General features: G+C 53.6%; 9 protein-coding genes across 9 annotated transcripts; 7 read left to right on the top strand and 2 right to left on the bottom strand.

The window, feature by feature from the left end:
• Positions 1 to 76: 76 nt before the first annotated feature.
• BDP81DRAFT_322967 (tyrosyl-DNA phosphodiesterase) lies at positions 77 to 1,755 on the bottom strand (the record flags this gene model as incomplete). The annotated part of the gene is made up of 3 exons (XM_060584747.1): positions 77 to 495; positions 544 to 1,321; positions 1,381 to 1,755. 3 exons carry the CDS (start codon positions 1,753 to 1,755, stop codon positions 77 to 79), a joined length of 1,572 nt encoding a protein of 523 aa, XP_060443780.1.
• A 555-nt stretch (positions 1,756 to 2,310) lies between these two features.
• BDP81DRAFT_46307 (uncharacterized protein) lies at positions 2,311 to 2,942 on the top strand. Its single transcript, XM_060593972.1, has one exon. The coding sequence runs from the start codon at positions 2,429 to 2,431 to the stop codon at positions 2,780 to 2,782; it is 354 nt and encodes a 117-aa protein (XP_060443779.1). The 5' UTR covers positions 2,311 to 2,428; the 3' UTR covers positions 2,783 to 2,942.
• Positions 2,943 to 3,273: 331 nt separating this feature from the next.
• On the top strand, positions 3,274 to 4,383 carry BDP81DRAFT_491782 (ankyrin repeat-containing domain protein; the record flags this gene model as incomplete). The annotated part of the gene is made up of 3 exons (XM_060595318.1): positions 3,274 to 3,750; positions 3,821 to 3,906; positions 3,945 to 4,383. Coding segments are annotated over 3 exons (1,002 nt in total), but the record flags the coding sequence as incomplete, so codon positions are not given.
• Positions 4,384 to 4,737: 354 nt separating this feature from the next.
• On the top strand, positions 4,738 to 4,989 carry BDP81DRAFT_294372 (uncharacterized protein; the record flags this gene model as incomplete). The annotated part of the gene is made up of 1 exon (XM_060583088.1): positions 4,738 to 4,989. A coding segment is annotated over one exon (252 nt), but the record flags the coding sequence as incomplete, so codon positions are not given.
• A 788-nt stretch (positions 4,990 to 5,777) lies between these two features.
• On the top strand, positions 5,778 to 9,046 carry BDP81DRAFT_430951 (thioredoxin). The gene is made up of 4 exons (XM_060590651.1): positions 5,778 to 6,377; positions 6,437 to 6,823; positions 6,916 to 8,188; positions 8,245 to 9,046. The coding sequence occupies exons 1-4, from the start codon at positions 6,160 to 6,162 to the stop codon at positions 8,590 to 8,592; spliced, it is 2,226 nt and encodes a 741-aa protein (XP_060443776.1). The 5' UTR covers positions 5,778 to 6,159; the 3' UTR covers positions 8,593 to 9,046.
• A 5-nt stretch (positions 9,047 to 9,051) lies between these two features.
• Positions 9,052 to 12,959, bottom strand: BDP81DRAFT_351682 (uncharacterized protein). The gene is made up of 10 exons (XM_060586219.1): positions 12,440 to 12,959; positions 12,196 to 12,369; positions 12,124 to 12,134; positions 11,775 to 12,045; positions 11,703 to 11,726; positions 11,531 to 11,650; positions 11,379 to 11,478; positions 11,053 to 11,319; positions 10,899 to 11,001; positions 9,052 to 10,832 (listed from the first exon to the last, which is right to left on the bottom strand). Exons 1-10 carry the CDS (start codon positions 12,654 to 12,656, stop codon positions 9,519 to 9,521), a joined length of 2,601 nt encoding a protein of 866 aa, XP_060443775.1. The 5' UTR covers positions 12,657 to 12,959; the 3' UTR covers positions 9,052 to 9,518.
• Positions 12,960 to 14,834: 1,875 nt separating this feature from the next.
• On the top strand, positions 14,835 to 15,467 carry BDP81DRAFT_462218 (acetyltransferase; the record flags this gene model as incomplete). Its single annotated transcript, XM_060593870.1, has 2 exons — positions 14,835 to 15,251; positions 15,315 to 15,467. The coding sequence occupies 2 exons, from the start codon at positions 14,835 to 14,837 to the stop codon at positions 15,465 to 15,467; spliced, it is 570 nt and encodes a 189-aa protein (XP_060443774.1).
• An 859-nt stretch (positions 15,468 to 16,326) lies between these two features.
• On the top strand, positions 16,327 to 17,001 carry BDP81DRAFT_450916 (carbonate dehydratase; the record flags this gene model as incomplete). The annotated part of the gene is made up of 3 exons (XM_060592585.1): positions 16,327 to 16,506; positions 16,602 to 16,753; positions 16,821 to 17,001. 3 exons carry the CDS (start codon positions 16,327 to 16,329, stop codon positions 16,999 to 17,001), a joined length of 513 nt encoding a protein of 170 aa, XP_060443773.1.
• A 688-nt stretch (positions 17,002 to 17,689) lies between these two features.
• On the top strand, positions 17,690 to 23,950 carry BDP81DRAFT_351672 (DNA topoisomerase). The gene is made up of 3 exons (XM_060586218.1): positions 17,690 to 18,121; positions 18,549 to 22,127; positions 22,182 to 23,950. Exons 1-3 carry the CDS (start codon positions 18,062 to 18,064, stop codon positions 23,865 to 23,867), a joined length of 5,325 nt encoding a protein of 1,774 aa, XP_060443772.1. The 5' UTR covers positions 17,690 to 18,061; the 3' UTR covers positions 23,868 to 23,950.
• The last annotated feature ends 925 nt before the right edge of the window (positions 23,951 to 24,875 follow it).

Genomic DNA, 24,875 nt, shown 5'->3' with positions numbered 1-24,875 from the left:
CGAGCAGGGAAACGAGGATCAATATAATGATACCAACGTCGAGAAGAGTACGGATGTGAACATGCGCCGTGTGGACTCAGTTCTCCCAAGCACCCCAAGCCCTTCCCAGCCTGTCTGGTTCATCATGGGCAATCGTTGCCACCCAGGGGATCTCGTCCTTTCCGTACGCTTGAAGAGGTAGGTTGTAAGGAGTGCGCAGGCCGATCACCGGTTCGCCGTCTCCCGCATCGTTTGGTGGCATATCCGTTTCGAATGTCCCCACCATGGTCGCCTTGTCTGCGATGAGCGAAGGCCACACAAGCACTCCCACTTCCCACGATGCGATCCTGACTTCCTGCAATGCACTTGCCGCTTCGCCCCACGCTTGTTTGGAAATGTTTGCAGATGTGACGAGGGCCCAATCTATCGACTTTTCACCGTAGCGAATGTATGTCTTGATGTGAGGTGCTGCCCGTTGTCTGCCAGCTTCTTTGAACACTGATTCATCGCTCAATGCTACGACTTGTTAGTTGTATACTCGTAGGTTGAGACCTGTCCCCTAACCTTTGCCATTAGGCGCATCGTTTGCCCAGTGACAGAAGATGGGCCGCAGGTATACTAATTGCTTCGCCTGTTGCTGTGATTGGATCTTGGTATGGATTGATGCTCCTGAAGCATAGCCGTCCAAGCTTTGCCTGATCTCGTCAGCCGTAGGAAAGACGACCTTAAACGTTGACCTGGGTGTTGTAAGGGACTTGTTTTTGGACACGGCTAGGGAGTCGAAGAGGCATTTCTGAAGCCAACTATCAGTGCCCCCCAAAGTAGCAATGGACGATATCTGAACCGCAATTTCAGACTTCCCTTCCTGGACAGGAACATTGCGCAGTGCTCTCTTGAGGGATGGCCATCCCCAGGTTGTCTGTGAAGTGTCGTGGATGGGATGACGGCCCGGGACGCTAGCAATGAGTGTTGCACGCACACTCGAGAAGTCGTACTTGCACAACTTTTCGACCAAGTCTATGAGGATTGGTCTTCGTGTGTTGTACGCTCTGAGGTAGCTGATAAGGTCGTATTTGAATCTTTCTCCCGTTCCGAAAGGATAGCTGTCCGCTGTCTCATTCTCGACGACCACCTCTTCCGGAAGGAGTGGCAGAATAGGTGATCTCCAGACAGCATTGGTCATATTCGTCCAGTCCTTGGCGATCATATTGGCTGTATGTATGATCACTTGGGCCGAGTCGTCATGCCGGATCAACACCATCATTTTCGTGTGGTGAGTGCCAAACATCTCCGGCATGAAAGCCCCATGTAGCTCAACATTAGGATATGCTTCTGACTCTTCCTTTTAAATGTCAGTGTTCAGAATTGTTAAATGGCTTTTGCTGGTCATCGTCGGCTGACCTGAAGAGCTATGCGATTCGGGTCTTCTCTCTTCCAGAAACCGTGAATGACGTGAACTTTGACTAAGTCCTTGGTATCCTCATCAAAATGGCTCATGAGAAAGTGTATGTCGTGCAAAAAGTTGAACTCCCAACACTCTGCAATCATAGGATCGCCCAGGATGTCTGCGAGGCCCACGCAGTCACGGTTGGCAGCCTCGGGAAGATCCCGAATGGTCGTCAGCTGGAACGGCGACTTAACGCGCATGCCTGGCTGTTTTTTCTTCATGGGTGGACTTATTGGTCGGTTCAGGGATTCCAGATGGTCTGACTGAGCTGTCGGCCCTGGTTCTTCCGCGTCTTCGGCACGCCGCTGCCGTTTGTGTGCTCGCTCCATGGCGGAAAATGAATCAATGAGTGATCGTGTGCGGCATTCTCAAAGGAAAGAAGTTTTGGGTCAGGCGAGCAGATGGGCAAGTGAAGCACTTGAGATGCGTTGGTGGTTGAAACGTTGTGAGGTGGACGGTGGAAGAAGCGAGGTGCCAAGTAATTGCTCTAGGCAGGTGGCTCCGGCTCAGATCCGTTTAGGCACGCAACCGTAGCGTGCTTGCTTGACCAAGACATAAGCCAAAACCTTTTGATCGAATTTTTAGTTGAGTAATTGACTGTATAAAATTCGATGTGAAACTGGGGATGCTCGCGATCCTGGCAATTTTTGAAGCCGCCCTTTGTCTCGGTGAGAGCAACTCCCATAGCAGCGTATTGACGTCGTTGCTCTTACCTTTAGGTAGTGTGTGGTGCACCTGGTGTCGTTGAATTGTCAGGCAAAGCACTTATTACTAAACGACTCGAATGGCTCCTTACTACATCCCTTCACAAGTTCATAGTTGCGCCATTTTTCCACAGATAAAACGCGAAATGGGAACTCCAGCGATATCTCGAGCTTGGCCTCTCTATTGGCCTCGGGTCACTTTGCCCGTGGTGCGATAGCTTGAGCTGTCGTCTGCAAGCACCTACACTGCCTCTATTGTATTGATCCCGTTTTAGCTGGCTTCACATTTTTAGAGCAAATGGTTCGTCGAAATCTTTCAGCTGATATGCACCTCAGGCCGATGGGCTTGGCATCCTTCCACTGTCGCCCTACTTCAAGTCGCCAGAGCATCCATGCTTCATTTGGATCATCTTCACACGACGCTCAACTCAATATGGATCCTCTGTCTACCGCCGCAAGCATCATTGCTTTGATACAAGCATCGGCAGCCGTTGGCAAAGGCGTGAAAATACTGCTCTCTCTTCGCCATGCCCCGGCGGACTTTTGTGAGCTCGTTGACGAACTCACTGCCCTCCAGGACGTCATCGAGCAGGTTAAGAGTCCGCTTCAGGAATTGGAGAAGGGGGATATTGCTCTTCCGACGTTGAATTAGCTCCGACTTTGGCTTTGAAGCAGGATCTAGAGAGTATACAAGAGGAGCTCCTGGCTCTGTGTCATCGTCTCACGGGAACAAAGTCTAGCGATGAAATGAGCGGGCAACTTCGAGTCTCAATGTCGAGGTGGATCCGGGAGAGAAGTAATATTGCGAAGTTGAAGTGCAGGGCAAGCAATACCAAGGCTTCTTTGATGCTTTGTTTTGGTGCTCTTATCTCATCGCAGAGTAAGTGCAAGGTTGACAGATGAGTGCTGTTCAATGAGTAGCTGACGACAAACAGCTCCCATCAAGCCAGGGCTATACTCGAATTTCGCCAGCTCGTTGAAAGCTCTTTACAGGCTTTGAAAAAAGAGTGCAGGATACACCGACAGATGCAGATTATGAATCAAGCCGGCTTAGACGATATCAGGGCCTCTCTCAACCAGATGTGCGCAGAAGCCCTGGAACCAGAGGAATCACTACAATGCAGAGACCAGCCTTCCACTATGAATGCCAACGATCCACGATATGTAGAGAGCGGCTGCAGTCCGATTCTGCCAGTTCAAACCGTAGTCCATCGGAAATGCACACCATATTGCAAATGCCAATGTCATCACTACTCTAGGCTACAGACACCGACATGGCTACGCTTGATATTTGGGACCCTCTTCCTCGAGTATAACAACAAATCATTGCTGGGGCCCAGAAAATGCGACCTTCAGGACTGTGCTGGAGCACCAGCTACGTCGCGGATGATATACATCTTCCCCAGATGGCTACTCTTACGTGCCCTCTTTGTTGCTGCTTCTCGGGAAAGTCTAACCGGAGTTGGCTCTTCGATTCGCCTCCGTATGCCACGACTGATTCCGCGAGATGTCATGATATCGAGTGTGTACCACTCCGACATCGATTGGATAAAACGAGGAATCATCAACTCAACTGTACTACCTACTGATGTAGATGAAGATGGGAACTCTCTTCTGATGGTACGTCCGTTTATCTCGATATCCGTAGACCGTGCCGGCTCCTTACCGTTACGTTTTGCAACGTCTTTAGATATCGCTGCGCGACGTCAACTTGACCCTTTCAGGATTCCTGGTCGAGCAAGGGTGGCCGTTACATGCCGAGAATGTTACTGGCTGGTGAGCTAGCTTCATCCGGTGCGATACTCGGTTGATAGTCCCATTTTGACCTTTCTCAGGACCGCTGCTACCCGCTCTCGCATGCTCTATTATGCCGCGAAGCAAAGCCAGATACAGTCTCTCAAGCCCGAGCATGGTCGGATGCTTGAGAAACTGACGTTCTCCCAAGAGGTTGAGACATCATCCTTGATTCACGATGCAATGCTCGGGACCGTCTCGACATCTTTGTCAGACGCAATCACACTAGCCCGGTCTGACATCGATAGCTTGGATGGCTACGGATGGTGTCCACTGCACTGGGCAATCTATCTGGCCGATTACGCTTCATTTGATTTGCTGTTGTATCGTGGTGCCAGCCTCGAGACGGCTACCAGGAGTGGGTGGACACCTCTGCATTACGCAGCGCGGTATGAACTTACTGGTTCGGTGAGGATGACTCAAGCACTCCTCGACGCTGGTGCAGATATTGATGCCCAGGTCGACAACTACCGTGGGCCCAGAGGAGAGACGGCTATCATGTTCGCATTCGATAATCCCAATGTCGTAGAAGTACTACTGCAGAGAGGAAGCGCTTTGGTAGTTGAGACGGACACAAACTGGGTGTGCCCGCTCTCGTACAGGGCTCGCCGTACAAGTAACGTCGCCCGTTGGGATCCGAGGAGAGGCTACTGGGACCGATCTCTCGACCTGCTCTGCAACGCCGGCATGGACCTCAACGTACCGTCCAAACAACGGGGTTTCGAAGGCAGAACACCTATTCACGACACGATTCTGTGGCGGAACGCAGCGTTGTTGGAGCTTCTGATCCAACACGGGGCCAGGCTTGATGCTGTAGATAAGCGTGGTTCCGGGGTGCTCCATTTTGCGGCTCAGAGTGCCAACCGGGGGCTCATTGATATATTGAGTGATGCTCATATCCGCGGTTTGAACCCTGATCAAGCGAACGCGGCTGGCGATACTCCAATGAAGATCACGACGGCCAGGCTGTATGGTAAGGAAGACTCTAGACAGCCGGGCGAGATAGTGCCGACGTTTGACGAGTGGTTGGCTTTCAAGAATATTCTGGAGGATATTCGAGAACGCAATCTCGAGGACTTCTTGTTAGCTACTTCGGGAGGTTCTGAACGGGGCTTATTGGATGGTGATATTATCAGCTCCAGCGGGATTTCAAGCACCACCAGTGACGGTGTGGATTAGCCATCGACTCAGCTTTAGTGTAGAGGGAACAAGAGTTTGGCTAGGGATCAAACGAAAAAATGCTATGCCTTCAGGGTCATATGGTTGGGGTTGAATTAGCCCCGAGCTTGAGTTCCCTATCCCTCGTGGGATGCGATGACGATCCGCACGTGCCATTGGAACACTCTTCTATTGTTCCCAGAGATTCTTGCGTGGCACGCGTGGTCAACGATTGACTATTGAAGTGGCGATCTGAGATGGATAAGCAGCTTTCTATTCTTATCGCAATTTGGACCCACCCCGCTGCCGCCCCAAGATGCAAGATTGAACTCTGCTCAACTTTGAATGGCGAAATGAACCAATGTTAGTGGGGACAGATCGAGCAGGCGGGCAGCTGGCACCACAAGTTCCCGCAGTTCTCCCTCTGCCAGAGGATACCAAGAACGGACGGGTTGACTGACAGTGGAGACGGTGGCCTAACTGCCAGACTTGCCAGAGTCCCAGAACACGCACAAAGCATCCGTTGTTGCCTCATATACAAGGCATACCTCTTTTTCCGTGCTTGGCTGGTTCTGGTTCTTGGTGCCAGCCGTTGCGCAGCCAGAGAACCTAGACCGCGCTACAGAATCTTGACACACGGTCTTTCTCCTGACCTGCCAGTCTTGTCGCTCGCTTTCGCTGGTCCCTTTGCTTGGCTTCCCCCTTTGCCAAAAGCAACACCAACCTAACCTACCACCACCCTTTTCCCCCCTTCATTTCGACGCCGCTGGACGATTTTCGGGGGGCTTTGACCCAGACGACGAAAGGAACATTAGCTTCTTTCTCGACTTTTCTACCCTCCATGTCTTCGGCGATCTAAAAGGTTTTATCTAGACCCTTTGCAAACCCCTCGAACCACCTCAATCGCGACTTCCCATTCGATCCACACCTATCTGACGCTGCACCTTCCCATTGCGAATTGACGGCACAACCGCGCTTTGCCGCGCCCCTTCAATTGCTTGCGTCTGCTCAGCCGTCGTTACTGGCATCATCTGACAGAATTTGCTACTTATCTTTCGCTCCAAAGTCATCGCACTCATGCGGTGCACCCTCATCGCCGCAATGAGGTTATCACCTTTGTTCCTGTTCCTGGGCTCGACCCTCCTCTCCGGGGTTCAAGCAGCAGAGGCAGAAAAGGATGAACGGGAGAACACCTACTTCAACTCCATGAAAGTGCCGCCAATACTCGAGCTGACGCCGGATACTTTCGACAAGGAGGTCAAGGCCTCGCAATTCATGCTTATCAAGCACTACAGGTAACCCGATCATGCTATCGCTTACCTGCCCTTCGCGCAACGTGCTGACAATGGAATAGCCCTTACTGCCCGCATTGCATGGACTATGCGCCGATATACCAGACCCTCTACGAGTGGTACTACACCTCGAAGCCCGAGTCCAAGGAGGACAAGACCTTTACCGAACTCTACGATTTCCGCTTCGCCACGATTAACTGCGTGGCCTACTTCGATCTTTGCGCTTCCCACAACATCGCGTCGTACCCTAGCACCGTCCTCTACAAGAATGGCGAGCTGGCCGAGTTGATCAAGGGTGTCAAGGACATTGACCAGATCAGCCCCATCCTCGAAAAGTACCTCGAGGCGGCCAAGCCCGGAACCAGGCCCCGCAGCCTCGAGTATCCCGAGCCTGGCGACAAGACCTCTCCCGAAAAGGCGGCCCCTGGAAAGACCGACGATTCGAAGAAGTCTGTGGACGACAAGACCGACGCCAAGACGGATGCCAAGACTGATAGCAAGACTCCCGCAAAGGCCGACGAGAAGACGCCGCCCAAGGAAGAGACCAAGGCCCCCCGAAGGCTCCTCCCGCGAAGGAGGACGATAAGCTTGCGGGCAAGACCGATGCGAAGGCTGACACCAAGGGCGATGCCAAGGACGACGCGAAGAATGGTACAAAGACTGACGCAAAGGCCGACGCCAAGGCAGATGCAAAGCCCAGCACCACCGAAAAGGCCATCGCCGCTCCTACCAAGGCCGTCGTTAAGAAACCTACTGTCACGCCTAACAAAGAAGGTGCCTCTGTGCCCCTGAGTGCCGAGAGATTCCAGACCTTGGTCACCATGACCCAGGACCCCTGGTTTGTCAAGTTCTACGCGCCCTGGTGCCATCACTGCCAGGCCATGGCACCTAACTGGCAGCAACTGGCCAAGGAGATGAAGGGTCGTCTGAATATCGGAGAGGTCAACTGCGACGTGGAGACGAGACTCTGCAAGGACGTCCGTCTCCGCGGCTACCCCACCATCCTCTTCTTCAAGGGTGGCGAGCGTGTCGAGTACGATGGCCTGAGAGGCCTCGGCGACTTCGTTCACTACGCTAACAAGGCCATCGACATCAGCGAGGGAGTACTGGATGTAGACGCTGAGTCCCTGGCGGTCCTCGAGGAGAAGGAAGAGGTCATCTTCATCTACTTCTACGACCATGCCACTACGACTGAGGACTTCATGGCTCTTGAGCGCATCCCTCTCAGCCTGATTGGCAGGGCTAAGCTTGTGAAGACCAAGGATCCCGTTCTTTTCGCCCGTTACAAGATCACGACCTGGCCTCGCCTGCTCGTTTCCAGAGAGGGCCGTCCCACATACTACCAGCCGCTGACACCCAAGGAGATGCGTGATATTCACCAAGTCTTGAACTGGATGAAGTCAGTCTGGCTTCCGATTGTTCCTGAGATGACCGCCTCCAATGCTCGCGAGATCATGGATGGCAAGGTTGTCGTCCTCGGAATCGTCAACAGGGAAGACCAGGAAGGCTTCCTCAGAGCCAAGCGCGAGTTGAAGAGTGCTGCCAACGAGTGGATGGATAAGCAGATCCAGAATTTCCAGCACGAAAGACAAGAGCTTCGAGATGCCAAGCAGCTCAGAATTGATGAGGCTGATGACCGCGGCGATGGGCGTGCGTTGCGCGCAGCCAAGGCCATCCGCATCAACATGGACAAGTCGGACCGCAAGCAGGTTGGCTTTGCCTGGGTTGATAGTGTCTTCTGGCAGAGATGGATCCGTACCACCTATGGCATTGATACCAAGGACGGAGACCGTGTCATTATCAACGACGAGGATGTAAGTACAGCCGACATACAGATGCATATGAGCAGCCAGACTGACTTGATATTTAGAACCGCCGCTACTGGGATACCACTATTACTGGCAACAACATCCTTTTGTCTCGGACGTCGATCTTGGAGACCATTAACAAGGTCGTCTCTTCGCCGCCCAAGATCAAGCCTAAGCTCACCATCTCGAGCTTTGAGAAGATCTTCTTTGACATTCGTGTCACCTTTGTCGAGCACCCCTACCTGACCATGGGCTGCATCCTTGGCCTGGCCTTTGGAGCCTTCTCATGGTTCCGCAGCCGGTCCCGCAAGGGCCGTGGCGGCCACTTCCGCCTGGAAGAATCATGGGGCAACAAGGAGCTGATGAAGGAGGGTCTCCTGGGACCCAATGGCAACGGCAAGGTGGACTAGAAGTTGAACTTGCTCGAGCAAGAATGGAAGAGGCTGGAGGAGCAGCGGTGCCCGGCACAGCATGATCTTGGCAAGTTGGACTAATGGGAAGGCCATGAATGAGGCTACGACGATTTGGGGAACATTGACGTCAAAAGGGTGTGTGTTTTTGTGCTTTTCTTCACGTCCACGAAGGGAAAGCAGATGACGTATTAAAAACCCAAAGCATTGAGGTGAATTACTCACGGAGTTGACGGGGACTTTTTTTCTTATTACTTTTCTTTTTTCCCGCTGCGTGTCTGTGTCTCTCTCTTTGGTGTGGGAATTGGCCGATATGGCCTAGAGGTCTGTATAATAAATACTCCCTACGTTTGGCGGCGGCGGTGGCAGCGGAGGAGGAGGAGGAAATATAACCAACGCCTCCGCGTCTACGTGCCACTTTGACAGATTATACATTGTTTGTTTGACAGTTTCACTCATCATGGCTCTCGGCCTCGATTTGTGCGTAGCTTTGGGCACAGTTGTTGATGTGAGTGACTTTTGCTGTGACGATGTTTCGCATGTATTGACATGATGTTACCGACTGATAGGATTCACTTTGGCTCGCAATCCTGAGGAGTCGGGTATTTCAGGAGATGTGGTTGTAGAAAGGGTAGTAGTAGTAGTGTTTGAATGAGAAGCTGTTGTTCCATTGTTACACACACGAGACTTTGGACCGGAAGAGGCTGCTTTGAAAAATCCCACCCAGAAAAAAAGAGTCATTTGTTTCCTCCCACGGCTCTAAATTCCAAACTGTCTCACCCGCATCATTCTTTCATTTGTTTCTATGATCCGCCCCAAATCTGGTTTTTTCTTCTTCTCTTCTCCTACTTTTTTGTTGATTCTGTTTCATGTCCTACAAACGGAACACCGATCATCATCACACCGTCTTTTTTATTTTTATTTTTTTACGTGTAAATCTCATCAGTGAAGCTGTTGAGAGACAGACCCTCCTTTGCGATATCGTCCACGTCGACGAGGAAGTCGAGCGGCATCTCAACAATATTGCCCCGCACGCGCTTTAGCCAGTCCTTGACCTCGCGCACGCCGCCGGGGAACTCCTCGCGCACGACGTGGCCGTACTCGACCTTGCCGCGGTTGGCCTCCTCTTCCTTTTGCTTGTCGTCCTCCTTCTTGGCGCCGGGGATGATGAAGTATTTGGAGAAGAACTCGTCGTAATCCTTCCAGGTGCGGACGCGGTCGTTGGGCACGTTGTGGAAGACCTTGGTAAAGACTTCGGTGTTTGTGCGGGCGGTGCCTTGCCAGAGGTCCCAGAACTCGCGCGACATGGGGTCGCGGACGAGGCGGTCGGCGGGGGAGTCCCAGTCGTATTCGTTGGGCCCGCGCTCGATGGAGGTCCAGTTGCCGTTGGGGCGGTCGCAGGGTTGGTCGGGCAGGAGGCCGAGGTGCTTGCGGAAGATTTGGCGGCGGAGGGAGGTGGCGAATTTGGAGGCCGTGTAGGGGCGCCCGGCCATCTCGGACTCGATGGGGGTGGGATCCTCGATGACGACGGCGATCTCCGAGTCGTGGGTGCCGAGCTGGGAGCGGTCGTTGAGGTTGGCGGAGCCGCAGATGACGAGGCTGTCGTCGGCGATGAGGAGCTTGGAGTGGATATAGAGCTCTTCGCTGACGTAGGCGTCGAGCTCGGCCTCGGGCTCGCCGTGCCAGGGGACCGAGTGCAGGTCGCGGCCGCTGTCCATGTAGCACGCCGAGACGGTGTCCCAGGTCTGGTCCGAGACGCGGGAGGTGGCCTCCTGGTAGCGTTCGTACTGGGAGTCGCCGCGGGTGCCGTAGCCCTGGCCCTGTTCGCCGTAGCCGGCGCCGACGTTGTCGTCGTGCTCGCGGCGGGCGTCCTCGTAGCGGACGCCGGAGCGACCTTCGGCGTCGGCCATGGTGGAGGAGGTGTTGATGCGGTCGTAGTTGCGGAGGTTGTAGAATCGGATGTAGCGGCCCGGGTCGTCGATGCCGCCTTCGGAGCGGAGGGTCTCGATGATGGAGTGTCCGCCGCGGGAGATGGAGTTGTATTGGAACTCCATGATGGCGCGGGTGCCGAGGGCGTCGTCGGCCTTGAGGTCACCGGCGAAGGCGGGGACAGCGGGCATGGCGACGATGACTTTGAAGTCTTCGCCGTTTTGGTGGGCGCGGATGATGCGGTCCACGATGGCGCGGCCGATCTTGTTGGTGACGGGGTGCTGTTCCTTGCTGGTGGCCGTGATGAAGAACTTCGTTTTGTGTTAGATTGGCGTGTGGATGAAGGTGAGGGAGAAAAGGGGGACGGGGGAGTGTACCTGGTTCTCCATGTAGACGTAGTGCTGGGCGTTGGTGATGGCATGCATGTAGGCATTCGCAATGGAGTGCTCGGTTGGGTGACCAGCAGACCACTCCGTACAGCTGTGATAGTCCGTCAGTATCTTACGTCGTTAAGATGAGAATGTTGATTACCTTCGGGTGAGCTGGATGTTGGCAGCACGGTTGCCACGGTCGACTCTAACGGGACCATCGTCCTGGTTGTCGTCACTGACCGCCATGCGACTGATACCTCGGTTGATACGCTCAGAGAGATCGCCAAAGAGGTGGCTAGTGTGGCCACCACCGCTCTCCGTCTCATTCTCGGCGATTCTGCCGGCGTCCGCGTTGGCGGCTGCTCCTCCCAGAGCCTGGTACTTTCCAGGGTTCTTCTTGCCGTACTTCTCGCCGTAGATGAAGTTCCTACTCATTGTCAGTATTCAACTCTGGCGCCATTGGGATCAACTATTCCTAATACGGACCATCTATCAACGAAGTGGTCTGCCAAGTTTGCCACGATAGGACCGCTCAAGCTGAGACTGACATCGGACCAGCCCATGCGAGAGCTCTTGGTGCGGTCGACTGGTGCAGTGTTAGCATAGAGAAAAGGCATAGCCTTCCAGGCCTCGCTCACGCTTGTTCTGCTCCCAGTTGTCGACGTCAGCAAAGTCGTAGACACGGGCATTGTTGTAGTCTTGGCCAGGGAAAATGACGGCATCCAGGTTGCCGGGGTGGGCGTCCGCAATGGGATGGCCTGTTCCTGTTAAACACGGCTCCTGTGAACTTGAAAGATGGGTTCGGCTTACTGTTGGTGTCCCATCTGCCAAAGCCTGTAAAGCTGTTAGTGAGTGACATATATGCTTGGCATCACGACTTACACATATCGAGACCTCCCATGAAAGCAATCTTGCCGTCAATCAGGCAGAGCTTCTCGTGATGGGCCCAGAACAGGGTGACTCCATCGGTGGCGGTACCATAGATGGCCTTGATGGCATCGCCGGAAGCCTTGGACAGGGTGAAGGTGTTGACGTTCATGTTGGCGAAGTTCTGCTTGAGCTCAGCCTGGAAGTCGTATCCGGTGGGCACATGGTCAGGGTGTCGAAACACGCCAATGTTGGGATGAAGGCTTTCCAGGTAGGTCCTTGTGTGCTTGATGAGAATGTCAGCATGACTCGAGTTCTATGAGCACATATTGTTGATACATTGACACAACTGATGTTGACTTACAGAGGACTTGACTAGTTGTCGTTACTTATTAGCATGGGGTTCAGATGACTGCTTGGCGTTGGGATCACTCACGGGTCAAGGCGGCTTCAACCTCCTTGTATACGATGATGTTAATCTTGACACCCCTCTCGGCGGCAGCCTTGAGCAGGTTGTCGATGCGGTAACGCTCATTCTGAGAGGGAGGGCGGCGTAGATACAGCTCCGGGCTCAGCCACCAATCCAAGATGTAAATGCTCTCGCGGGCCTCTGCAGCTCAGATGGTCAGAGAGAGATGAGTGATGCTTGGGGTATGAGTATGGTCGTGGTGCAAGCTTACGTTCGATAGCTTCGGAAACGGCCCAAAAGTAGGAGCATCCGTCGACGTACCACTTGGCATTGCCGGTGGTCTGAGGCGCAAAAGACTGGAATCTGTTCTCGGCGTGACCGGCGGGATGATGCTCATGGCACTCGTGGCCCGAGTGAGTGTGGGCGTGTCGCTCATCCCCAAAAAGGGCGTCGATGCCCCGCTCCACCTTTCGGAAGATGTGATCCATGGCGGCGGGGAGCTGCTTTTGAGCTGAAATGAGGCCGAAATGGGAGAGAGTAGGAATAGAGAGGTGGGAATGAAAAAAGGTGTCACGGAAGATGTGGGAGTTGTAAGAGTCCCGGTCTAAAGCAGGTGAATGTCTTTGAAGGAAGCTTTGGAGGAGGAGGGGAACTCGGAGTTGGTGTTAGGTAAAGGCGGCGATGAAACAGGGTCCAGAGAGCGACGTCAGAGGGGTAAGTGCGAGGGGAGCTGGGGAGGTAGCCAACTGCAAGCTTAGATAGCTACGGATACCGTGGGTAGTACCTATTATCCCCCGGTACTTTACAGATGGGACCATGCACCTCAGCACCTCTGGACCCAGGTAGATGGATGCGGTGAAGGGAGCTGAAGGTGAGACGACACCAGCGGATGGTCCGTGTGTCCGAACTCCCGTGAGTGGGTGGCCTTCAATGCTTGCAGCTATGGGCCTGGAAGTTGGAACTACCTCAGATGGATGGGACGAGAGTCTCCTCTCCTAGCTATCTTACGTATTTGTCGAATCGTACGGGCAGTAAGGTACCTTACGGTAAGGTCCCGCCGAGTTGTGCCAGCCTACCTATCAAAGGCTCATGTCGTGGGGGGGGGGAGTTGGGTTTCAAGGGTTTCGGTGGGCAGCTGTGATTTGTCCGTCTGAAAGCTGAATAGAATGAGGTGTTCAATGCAATGAAAGCAAGTTTAACCCCTTGGAAATACTAACGGTGGAGGGGCAGTGTAGAACGAATACGGGGCACGGGGCAAACAGGGTCGAGTGGAAAGAAAAGTGTACTCATCTTACCTGGTCGTAAGAAATCAATGGCAAAGCTCTAGTAAGGTAGGTAGACGATGGCCTTCATCATACTGCTGCCGCTGCCGCTACGCAAGGTACCTGTAGTAAACCCTTCAATACTACAGCACATGCTGCATGTACCTTAGATGCCCTGAGATTGGCATCTTATCTTCAGCATCAGCTTGAGCTTGTTTGCTCCACTTCCAAGACAGATCATCCAGGGGTCGGTTGGCAGCTAGGTAGACCAAGCACTCCGAGGACACGTGCCGTGCGTTCCCGGGGACAAACTGCATCGTAGGGCCGAGGCTGGTCAAGAAGCAGGCACGCAGGCTAGATACCTAGGCATGTTGGAAGTTGATGACGGGAATGAGGCACGGCTAACGGAAGGCAACGTTTGGGGAAGAAATGGAAGCATAGAACCTGGGAAACCCATGCGGCTGCCAGCGGTCATTTAGGTATGTGTCCGTAGGGCCGACCACCGGCCCAACTTCCTGGTGTGGAATTGATGCTGCAAACACGAAATGCTGCAGGTACCTCCTTGGCTGAAATGTTACATCCCATCCATCGCATTCGTCCTTCCATTCTAACTACCTATACCTATATGCGGGGTGCGGTTTGTCTGCCGGCTTTCTCTACGGCCCCTTGCGGGGGGGATTCCCTCGTAGCGGCTTCCTCAGCCTGTGGGCTTGGGCCACCAAGACGCTAATCCCACCTTAAAGACAGACACTGGACCCAATGGAATTGGCAAGAACCATCAAAAAAAGGAACTTAATTACCTGCACGAATTGACTTCCTCCCCGTTGACCTGATATCCTCAACATCTCTCAAAGGCACAAATCTCCACTTGTCTCCAGTCTCCCGTCTCCCGTCTCCAGACACTTTTGCGACTCTTGATCATATCAATTGACTCATTGACTCATACGGACATCCCCCACACGCAACCTGACCACCGTCTCACACTCACGTCTCGTGTTGAGTGAGTCTCTTGAAGCTGAGGTGAGCTTTTTAAACAAATTTCCCCTTCACTCGTTATAAAGACAAGCACGCGACCTCGCTGCGCCGACTCGAGGCAGAAACTATCTCACTGACTTCAAAGACACCCTGTGACAGGTCTCGAGAATTCCGTGCATAAAATCACCATCAATCTCTCAGTAGTACGGCAGGGCCAGAGGACAAACTTGCGCTGTTCCTGCGTTGTCGATCTCTACCAGCTCTTACTACGTCCTGCTCTGCTCTGGTTAGGCTGCACCCTCTCCGAGCAAGCCACTTGAGCCAAGCTGCGGTCCTTGTCGTATTCTTGGCGACGATACTTCATCAAGACGTCAAAAGAGTACACCTACACCGCCTGTGCACGCACAAGGCGAGGAGGCTCCCTTCAAGATGTCCTCCAACTCGGGGACGCCGTACATCTTCTCACCCGCGGATCACACCCACTTGATCCCCTACCTGGCAGCACTCCACGCCGGCTGCATCAGCTCAGATCGGACTCTCGCGACCTTCTTGCCCCCTCTGTCACACGAGAAGTTGCTGGGATGGTGGAAAGACCGCATAGCAGAGGTGACTGCAGGCACCCGCATGATGTTAATCCTCCTCGACGAATCTGACCCGGGCACCAAGTTCAAGGGCACCGAGCTCATGGGCGTCGTCATGCTCTCGATGCCCTACTCCGAGACGGGCCCGTTCCGTGGGTTCGTCGAGAAGCTACTCATCAGCCCCAAGTTCCGTCGGCGTGGTGGCGCCAGGATGTTGATGAGTGCGCTAGAGGGCGAGGCCATTCGGAGAGGACGAACGCTACTGGTAAGGAACTCAAGGCACATCAACCTGCAGGTCCGAGGAGAATGCTGACGAAATGTTGCCCAGATGCTCGATACCGAGGTCGGTAGCCCGGCAGAGGATGTCTGCAGGAAATTCGGATACGTCGAGGTCGGCAGAGTTCCAAACTACGGCATCAGCCCCGCCGTTCCACGACAGCTCAAGGATCAGATTTTCTTCTACAAGCAGCTCTCGGCGTAGCGGATTTTTACTTCGTTTACAAAATTCCACGGCGTTGAGAAGGGTGGTATGTTCTAGATAGTTTATTACAAAGACGGGAGGCGACCCACGTCGTCTGTTGATCCCCGTGCCGGCGAGGACGGGATTGGAAGAAATCGAGTGAGAGTCTGGCAACGTATGACCGACTTTCTCGAGATCCCGACACCGACGTTTCAAGGTGACCCGGCGTGCGAATAAAGAACTGTGGAGTCCAGTCGGAGCGGGCTCGGTGACGGCTCTTCGGGATGATGCAACGCCGACATTGACCTCTTTTGGATATGGGATGCACCCACTCCCAAGCTTCAATGACTACGCATCAACGGCGTCGTGAAGGGCAGAGTTGTGTGGGCGAAGACTTGGCACCGGATCGGCGACAGAGTGACAGCTTTGAGCTTACCAATACCGCCGATCGGTGCCAGGATCGAACCCCACCTTGGAATCGGGGCATTCGGGCGGCACCTCACCTTTCCCAGCCGGGACCGAACTATTGCTCTTGGGATGCGGAGAGGCCGGAAGGTCGTTGGTTGAACGTCTCGGTGTGCACAAAGGCCGAGAAGCACGCAATATACCCACATTCAGATACCACAGGAGTTCTGTAGTGATCTCATGCGCGGCACTGGGAGGACTACAAGTCGGGCTTGGGGGAGAGAAAGAGAAAGAGGGGGATATGTAAAGCCAGGGATCTCCCATCTCTGACAATCCCGAGACAGTCCTTGTTCGTCACTTATATACCACATCTACTCGAGCTAGAACGAAAGCAAACAAACCTTCAAGATATCTCTCACGTCGCAATTCGCAACAGGTCTTGGTTCACCGTAAACACAAATCACCTCACTTCACAATGTCCGCAATCCAAAAGAATGTCGAGGCCGCCTCGGAAACCTACTCATCGACCTTTGACAAGGGCCACCTCGCCCTCCCGCCGGCCAAGAAGTACCTCGTCCTGACGTGCATGGATGCCAGACTCGACCCGGCGCGGGCTTTTGGTATTGAGCTAGGCGATGCGCACGTCATTCGCAATGTAAGTTATCCTGCCGGAGAAAGCATGTCCATCGAGCGAAACATGAACCTACTAGACGTACTTGCTCACTGTGGGATAATAATAAAAATACGTAGGCCGGCGCTTCAGCTGTAGACGCGATCCGCAGCATCATCATCTCGCAACAGCTCCTCGGCACGCACGAGATTGTGCTCGTCAAGCATACCGGCTGCGGCATGCTGACTTTCAAGAATGAGGATGCGTTTGGTCTTGTTGAGAAGAACCTCGGGTGAGTTTGTCATGATAATCACGCGACGTCAGTTTGTCTTTTTTTCTTTATATTGATTGTTTGTTAGTGCCGAGGCTTCGTCGGAGGCGGCGAGCCGTATCCCAGACTTCCTCCCCTTTACGGATCTGGATGCGGCTGTTAAGAAGGATCTTGAGTTTATCAAGGCGTCCAAGTTGGTGCCGGAGAGTGTTGTCCTCAGCGGATGGATCTACGAGGTTGAGACGGGAAAGACGAAGCGTGTTGTTTGAGGGCTCGAGGGGCTTGAGGAGCAGCGTGTTTGGTGGACGAGAGGGCGTAGAGAGGCGTTTTGTGGTGTTAGTTGGGTTGTGTCGCTGAACAGAGAGAGATAATGAATAGGATCGCAATTGAACAGACAACTTAAACGAGTCTTGCCTGTAAATTCAACTTGGCGATTAAGCCGAATATTATTAGTGCAAGGAAGCCATTATATTTAACACCCCCTTTGCCGTCAATGTTTATCAGGCTATAGTAATGTCTACTGCGAAAGGAGCTAAGATTTTAATAGTGAAAGAAGTTGACGGGTTGTGTCTTGGGCTTAAGATTGTGGGTCTGGCTGGCAGCTCCCGCCCGTCTGGTCTTGTGCGGAATTTTAGTGCCACCGCGACGCCTCGATTGGACGAGCGGCGGGGCAGAGGCAGAGCGTGCAGGTGGCAGGTGCCGGGAGGTACGTGCTGTTCCCCGCTCGCGCCGGGACTTTGGCGCCACACCGTGGGAGGTGGCAGTGGTAGGCAAGCACAGGCTACGGAGTACAGCAGGTAGGAGGGCCTGAGGCAGTAAACAAAGGGGAAAGGCGTCAAGGCCCCCCCCCCCCCCCCCCCTCGACGCGGTCCAGTCAGAAAGAACCCAGGAGGTGTCGCGACTCCATTTTCCTTCCCCGTCAGGTTTCCCAATTTGTTTACTTGCCCAGGTGCCAAACATCAACATCCCAAAAAGGGTTGCTACCAACAACAAGGAAAATCGTCCTTCACACCAATCCACTCTCGACAACATCGCAACACACAAACTCCCTTCACCATACCCTCCTTTCAATGTAAAAAGACCCTGCTCGAGCTGGCACACTCGCTCCCCTCCTCCCTCTCTTTTTTCTCCTCAACTTTCGTGCCGATTGCGTGCCTGGTCCGCCCAGCTAGCCGTTTCGGATCAAATCTTCTCGCACCCTCCTCCTCGTCGTTGTGTCGCCGAGCGATTCTTCGACCACTTCCACCACCACCTAGTGTACCGACCACTACCGCGTTCCGAAATTTCTCGTGTTTCTCCCCGCGCCTCGGGGAGCGCATACTGTACAAGATGTCGTCCGACGAAGCGTCCGTGTTTAGTATGGGAGAGGAGTCCGACTTTGCGCCTGCGGTATGTTTGCTTCCTTTTTTCTCTGTCTGCAGAGTATTCTTGTCTCTGCTGGGGCCCCTCTACTTCACTGTTACCCCTCATCGCAATCCCGGGAAAGAGCAGTTGTCGCGTCTGCTCCCTCATCATGGAATATTCCCAGATCTGGCGGTGCGCCGCACCTACTCTGCCTGCCCTCCACATCGACAGACTCTCGTTTGTCGCAAACCAACCCACAGTCGCCAAAATATTCCTCACGACTGCCCTCTATCTACTTGCACGAGCTCTTTACAATCCAAAATCTCACCAGCAGTCAAACACCTTGTACCTTGCTTCCTCCTGGCTACCGCACCTCCACCACCCTCCCAGCAAGATGCCTCTCCTGCAGCGCCCCAGCCAGCTGCCGACTGCTCCTCGGATCTTTACGCGACCCAACACTGACCCGTCACAGAAGCCCAAGGCAAAGGCAGCCGCCGTCAAGAAGGCGCCAGCGAAGAAGCTGACGCAGACTACACTGAAGACGAAAGCCGCACCCAAGAAGCGCGCGAAACCCGAAAGCGACGACGAAGATGGCGCCTCCACTTTCTCCAACACCCCCCCTAGCGCAAAGAAGCTTAAGAAAGCTCCCGCTGCGAAGAAATCCAGCGGAAACCCCCTCTCAGAGATCGAGAACGACAGCATGGTGGTTGACGACGACGAGCCTACCGCGCCAAAGACCAATAAGAATGCCACCGATACCTACCAGAAGCTCACCCAGCTGGAGCACATCATCAAGCGTCCCGATACCTACATTGGATCCGTCGAGCCCACCGAACAGCCCATGTGGGTTTTCAACAAGGAGACGAAACTCATGGAGTACCGCAAAGTCACATTCGTCCCGGGTCTGTACAAGATTTTTGACGAAATTCTTGTCAACGCCGCCGACAACAAGCAGCGCGATGCTACCATGACCACTATGAAGATTACCGTCGACCGCGAGGCCGGCGAGATCTCTGTCGAGAACAACGGTAAAGGTATTCCGGTCGAGATCCACGGCAAGGAAAAGATCTACATCCCCGAGATGATCTTTGGTCACCTCTTGACTGGTTCCAACTACGACGACGACGAGAAGAAGACAGTCGGTGGTCGCAACGGTTACGGTGCCAAGCTTTGTAACGTCTTCAGTGAGCAGTTCACTCTTGAGTGCCAAGACTCCAACAACGGAAAGAGATACAAGCAGGTCTGGACCGACAACATGAGCAAGTGCGGCAAGGCGAAGATTTCCAGCAGCAAGACTAGCGACTTTGTCCGCGTCACCTTCAAGCCTGACTTCAAGCGGTTTAGCATGACCGGTATCGACGACGATCTGGAGGCTCTCATCAACCGCCGCGTCTACGACATGGCGGGTACTGTTCGCGGCATCAAGGTGTACTTGAACGGCACCCACATCAAGCTCGCCTTCAAGGGCTACTGTGAGATGTACGCCAAGGCCATTTCCAAGGAGCGTGGCGCAGAGGAAGGCGTCGAGCCCAAGGTCGTTGTCGAGGTCGACAAGACCGATGCTCACCCGAGATGGGAGATTGCTTTTACCGTGTCAGACGGCTCTTTCCAGCAAGTCTCGTTCGTCAACTCCATTGCCACAACGTCAGGTGGTACACACGTCAACTACGTTGCCGACCAAATCACTGGCTCGTTGCTCAAAACTCTCGACAAGAAGAAGAAGGGCCACGCCCTCAAGCAGAACCACATTCGCAATCACATTTTCATCTTTGTGAACTGTCTTGTCAATAACCCAGCCTTCACTTCCCAAACAAAGGAACAGATGACCACCAAGGTCAGCCAGTTTGGTAGCAAGTGTCCGCTCACTGAGGAATTCCTAAAGAAGATCGCCAAATCAGACGCCATCCAGAACATCATTGACTTTGCCGAGAAGAAGGCAGACAAGATGATGGCCAAGAGCGACGGAAACAAGCGATCCCGCATCAGCAACGCGAAACTAGTTGATGCTAACTTGGCTGGCACTCGCCACGGCCATGAATGTACACTCATTCTCACGGAAGGTGACTCTGCCAAGAGTTTGGCTGTTGCTGGCCGTGCGATCCTGGATCCCGATCGCATCGGAGTCTTCCCCCTTCGTGGTAAGATGCTCAACGTGCGAGACGCGTCCATCGATCAGATTACGAAGAACGCCGAAATCCAGAACATCAAGCAGTTCATGGGTCTCAAGCACAAGCAGACGTACACCGATACCAAGAGTCTGCGATATGGTCACCTGATGATCATGGCCGATCAGGATCACGACGGTTCTCATATCAAGGGTCTTCTCATCAACTTCTTGCAAGTCCAGTACCCATCCTTGCTGCAGATTCCCGACTTCTTCCGGGAGTTCATCACTCCTATTGTCAAGGTCTGGCAGGGACCCAACCCGAAGAAGCCGCAGCGCCTCAAGTCATTCTTCACCCAGCCTCAGTACGAGGAGTGGAAGGATACCAACAGGAATAACCTTTCCAGGTGGCATTACAAGTACTTCAAGGGTCTGGGTACCAGTTCAAACGAAGACGCCCAGGTCTACTTCACCAACCTTGATGACCATCTGAAGGAGTTCGACACGATGAAGACCGAGGAGGCCGACCTTTTCGACCTTGCCTTCTCCAAGAAGAAGGCGGACGCCAGAAAAGAGTGGCTCGGTAACTTCACCCCCGGTACTTTCCTGGACCAGTCTACCAAGACCATCTCGTACACCGACTTCGTCAACAAGGAACTCATCCTCTTCTCCATGGCTGATAACATGCGATCCATTCCCTCTGTTCTGGATGGATTGAAGCCTGGTCAACGTAAAGTCATGTTCGCCTGTTTCAAGAGGAACTTGGTCAAAGATCAAAAGGTCGTTGAATTAGCCGGTTACATTTCTGAGCAGACGTCCTACCACCATGGTGAAGTGTCTCTTCAGCAGACCATCATTGGTCTAGCGCAGACCTTTGTGGGTTCAAACAACATCAACTGCCTGGAGCCCTCCGGAAACTTCGGTTCTCGACTTGCCGGTGGTTCAGATGCTGCCAGCCCTCGTTACATTCACACGAGACTGTCACCATTTGCTAGGAAGATCTTCTCTCCCCTCGACGAGCCCAACCTCGAGTCCCAGTATGAGGACGGAAAGAGGATCGAGCCCAAGGTCTACGCGCCAATCATTCCCATGATTCTCTGCAACGGTGCCGACGGTATTGGTACTGGTTGGAGTACTTCCATCCCCAACTACCATCCGATTGACATTGTCAACAACCTGAGAAGACGCATGGGTCGCCTTGATGGTGAGGATACCGAGGATGGCGTGTTCCAGACCATGATGCCGTGGTTCCGTGGCTGGAAGGGCACCCCTGAGCAGGCCGAGAAAGACCGCTACAAGTTCAATGGTATCTGCGAGCTTGATGAGAAGACTGGTGAAGTCATCATCACTGAGCTTCCTATCCGCATGTGGACAGACGATTTCAAGGCCAAGCTTGAAGAAGTCATCAGCGGCACTAAAGGTCCGGTTTGGATCAAGGATTACAAGGAATTCAACGACCACAAGAACGTTCACTTCGTTATCCAAATGGATGACAAGCAATCCAAGGATGTTATGAAGGACGGTCTCATGGAGCGTTTCAAGCTCTCCAAGCAGGTCGCAACCTCCAACTTGGTCGCCTTTGATACCAATGGTCAGATTCGCAAGTATGAAAAGGTGGAAGACATTCTCGAGGAGTTTTACCACCATCGTCTCGAGATGTACGCCCAGCGCAAGAAGCATTGGTTGGGTGTCTACCACTCAGACTTTAGAAAGCTTTCTGAACAAGCCCGCTTCATCAGGGAAATCATCGACGGTAAGCTCGTCGTCGCGAAGAAGAAGAAGCAGGTTCTTGTTGAGGAGCTCGCCAAGCGCAAGTATGAGCCTTTCCCAAGAAACAAGGACAAGAACGTCAAGAAGAAGTCCACCGACGAAGACATGGAGGGCAACGATGACGGCGAAGAAGAGGAAAACGACGAGCAGACGAACGGCTACGACTACTTGCTTTCTGTGAGTATCCTCTGTCCTCATGTACCAAATCCTATCACTAACAACAAGCTATAGATGCCCATCTGGAACTTGACTTACGAGCGTCTCGAAAGACTTCAGAGGCAAATTGAAAACAAGAAGGCTGAGCACGATGCCCTCCTTGCTCTCAGTGAGAAGGACCTCTGGACAAAGGATCTCGACGAGTTCGTCGCCGAGTGGGAGACCCAGATGGCCATGGACGCTGAAATCCAGACCAACATTCGGAGACTCGGTAGGCGTGTGTCGAAGAAGATTGGCGCTGGCAAGGGTCGAAAGGCGAAGAAGGAGGATGATGACTACGCCCCGGGGGAGAAGAAGCGACCTGGACCTAAAGCCAAGGCTGCCGCCAAGGTCACCGAGAAGGCTGCCGACAGGTTTGCTGCCATGTTCGAGAAGGACAAGACGAAGCCAAAGAAAGAGGATGCCGAGTCGGACGCGTTCTCGGACAATGACTTTGCCGCTCTTGGTGGCAAAAAGAACGCTGCTAAGCCCTCTGCCGCGGCTGAGCCAACCCGCCCCAGAGCCGCCGCTACCAAGAAGAAGCCCATCTATCAGCTGAGCGGCACTGATGACGACGACGAAGACTTTGCCAGCCTGGGCAAGAGCACCTCTGCCCCAGCCGAGTCGGCAGCCGAGGACAACTCATCGCAGAGTCAGAAGGCCGCAGTGACCAAGAAGCCTGCACCCAAGAAGGCGGCTCCCAAGGAGCCTTCGCCCAAGGTCGAAGAGTTGCTCAGCGATGACGATGACGACTTTGAGAATCTTGGCAGCAAGAAGACCTCCGGCGACAAGCCCGCATCAAAGTCCGCATCGGTCGAGCCTGCACCCAAGAGCAAGCGAGCCGCTTCGACGAAGAAGTACGTTGTTGAGTCTGATGAAGACGAAGACGACGACTTCCAGAGTGCTGCCGAGATGAGCGCGTCCCCTGAGCCGAAGCCCGCGAAGCCCGCGGCCAACAGCAGAGGTCAAAGGGTAGCTACTGCTACTAAGAAGTCCAAGTATGTCATTGACGATGAATCCGAGGAATCTGAGGTAGAGGACAACCACATTGGTGACATTGGTTCTCTGGTCCGCGGAATCGGCGCGCCCAAGTCAGAGACTGAGAAGGGCCGACTTAGTTTGTTCGCCATGAACCGTCCTGACAATGGACGCGACTCCACCTTGCCCAAGATCAAGACCAAGGCCTCGAGGAACTTTGATGACGACAGCGTCGACGATACCAACTACGAGATGCTCGCTCGGTCGTCTCCTCACAAGACATTCAACAAGGGCGACGACATTGATAGTTTCTTGAGCGATGACGGGGCTCCTGCCACCAAGGGTTCCAAGGCAAAGGAGACCAAGGCTGCCACTGCTGCTGCTGCGGCCAAGAAGGCTCGCGGTCGTCCCGCTGGAGCGAAGAACAAGGGCAAGGACGCCGAAGCAGCACCGGCACCCAAGGCTAAGCCCAAGGCGAAGGCGGCTCCCAAGCCGCCCGCCCTCTCACCCGCCGCCAAGGCCTACGCCGCCAAGAAGGCCACGAAGCGCGTGCTGAGTGATGACGAGGATGAGGATGTTGATTTGGAAGACCCCGAGTCCCCGCCCCGTCCTGCTGCTCGAAGCAGACCTGGGCGCGCGGCTGCGACCAAGGCCAAGGCGAAGCCCACCTATGTCATTGATGATGACAGTGAGATGGACGTCGACCAGAGCGAGGATCCGTTCGACATGGACGACAGTGACTAGTGGAGAGGGCGGGATTGAAAAAACGCGTGAGCGCGTACATGTGTGTTGTTATACTGGGCCAGGTTCGGCAAAGGGATGGGGGGTGGGGGGGGGGGGGGGGGGGGGGGGGGTTAACGGCGGGAGGTTTTATGGAAGGGCAGACGTTCCTGCTGCTACCTTTCTACTTTGCTATTTTATTTGCTCACAGTTTTCCTTTTTTTTTTTTTTTGGCGGAGGGCTTGGGGGGAAACAGCATCTCTTGCTCCTTTTTTCTGCTTCTTTCAATACCTATGCAGACAGACAGGCCCGAGTGGCAGTAAAGTCTGTGTCTATATCCTGGTATACCTATATACTGCTCGCTGTAACATGAACGAAAAATTCATTCTCGTAACTACGTATCGTCTCTTCTGGGGTGATGTATGTGCCCAAGCCGTCTTTGAATCGGCCTTGATACTACCGCATTTAGGCTCTCTACGCGGACTATGATGGTTTGTTCTCTTATGGCGCTTTCTTATGGCTTGTAACCAGAGCACCTCGAGGAGGGGAACAAGGGTCAAGATGAAGAAAATCCAGATTCAAAATTCAAAGGTCTCCACGGAAAGTCACTGGGAAGAGTATCTACTTATAGGGGGACCAGCGAAGAGGGGAGGGATGGTAAGAGACCATGGAGCAGATAACGAACCGGCTTGGTCTATTGATCTCGTTTATTTGCGGTTGACCAGGTGTGCTGCTAGAGATCTGGCGACTTTAGTCGTGTTTCTTGCTCTCCTACGATGCCCCGCTATCCGTACAACATTCGATGCGAATCATGATATAGAGGTTTCCAACTATCAGAGCACATGGATAATGGTCACGTCAGTAAGGGACCTGAATGGACAGCGAAGCAGCTTTGATTTACCACCGTCACATGTGCCTGCAGTGTGTTCAAGATGAACCTCTCCAGTAACAATTGCCGATTGCGTTTAGAAATGGCATAATCACCATGCATGAGCCAGAATAGAAGTAACCGTTTCTTTGCGTCCCCTAGAC

This window comes from Colletotrichum phormii (genome assembly GCF_030913505.1).
Source record: "Colletotrichum phormii strain CBS 102054 chromosome Unknown BDP81scaffold_13, whole genome shotgun sequence".
NCBI lineage: Eukaryota > Fungi > Ascomycota > Sordariomycetes > Glomerellales > Glomerellaceae > Colletotrichum > Colletotrichum phormii.
Note: the sequence above shows the minus strand (reverse complement) of the source record. Positions and strands in the feature narration are given on the sequence as shown.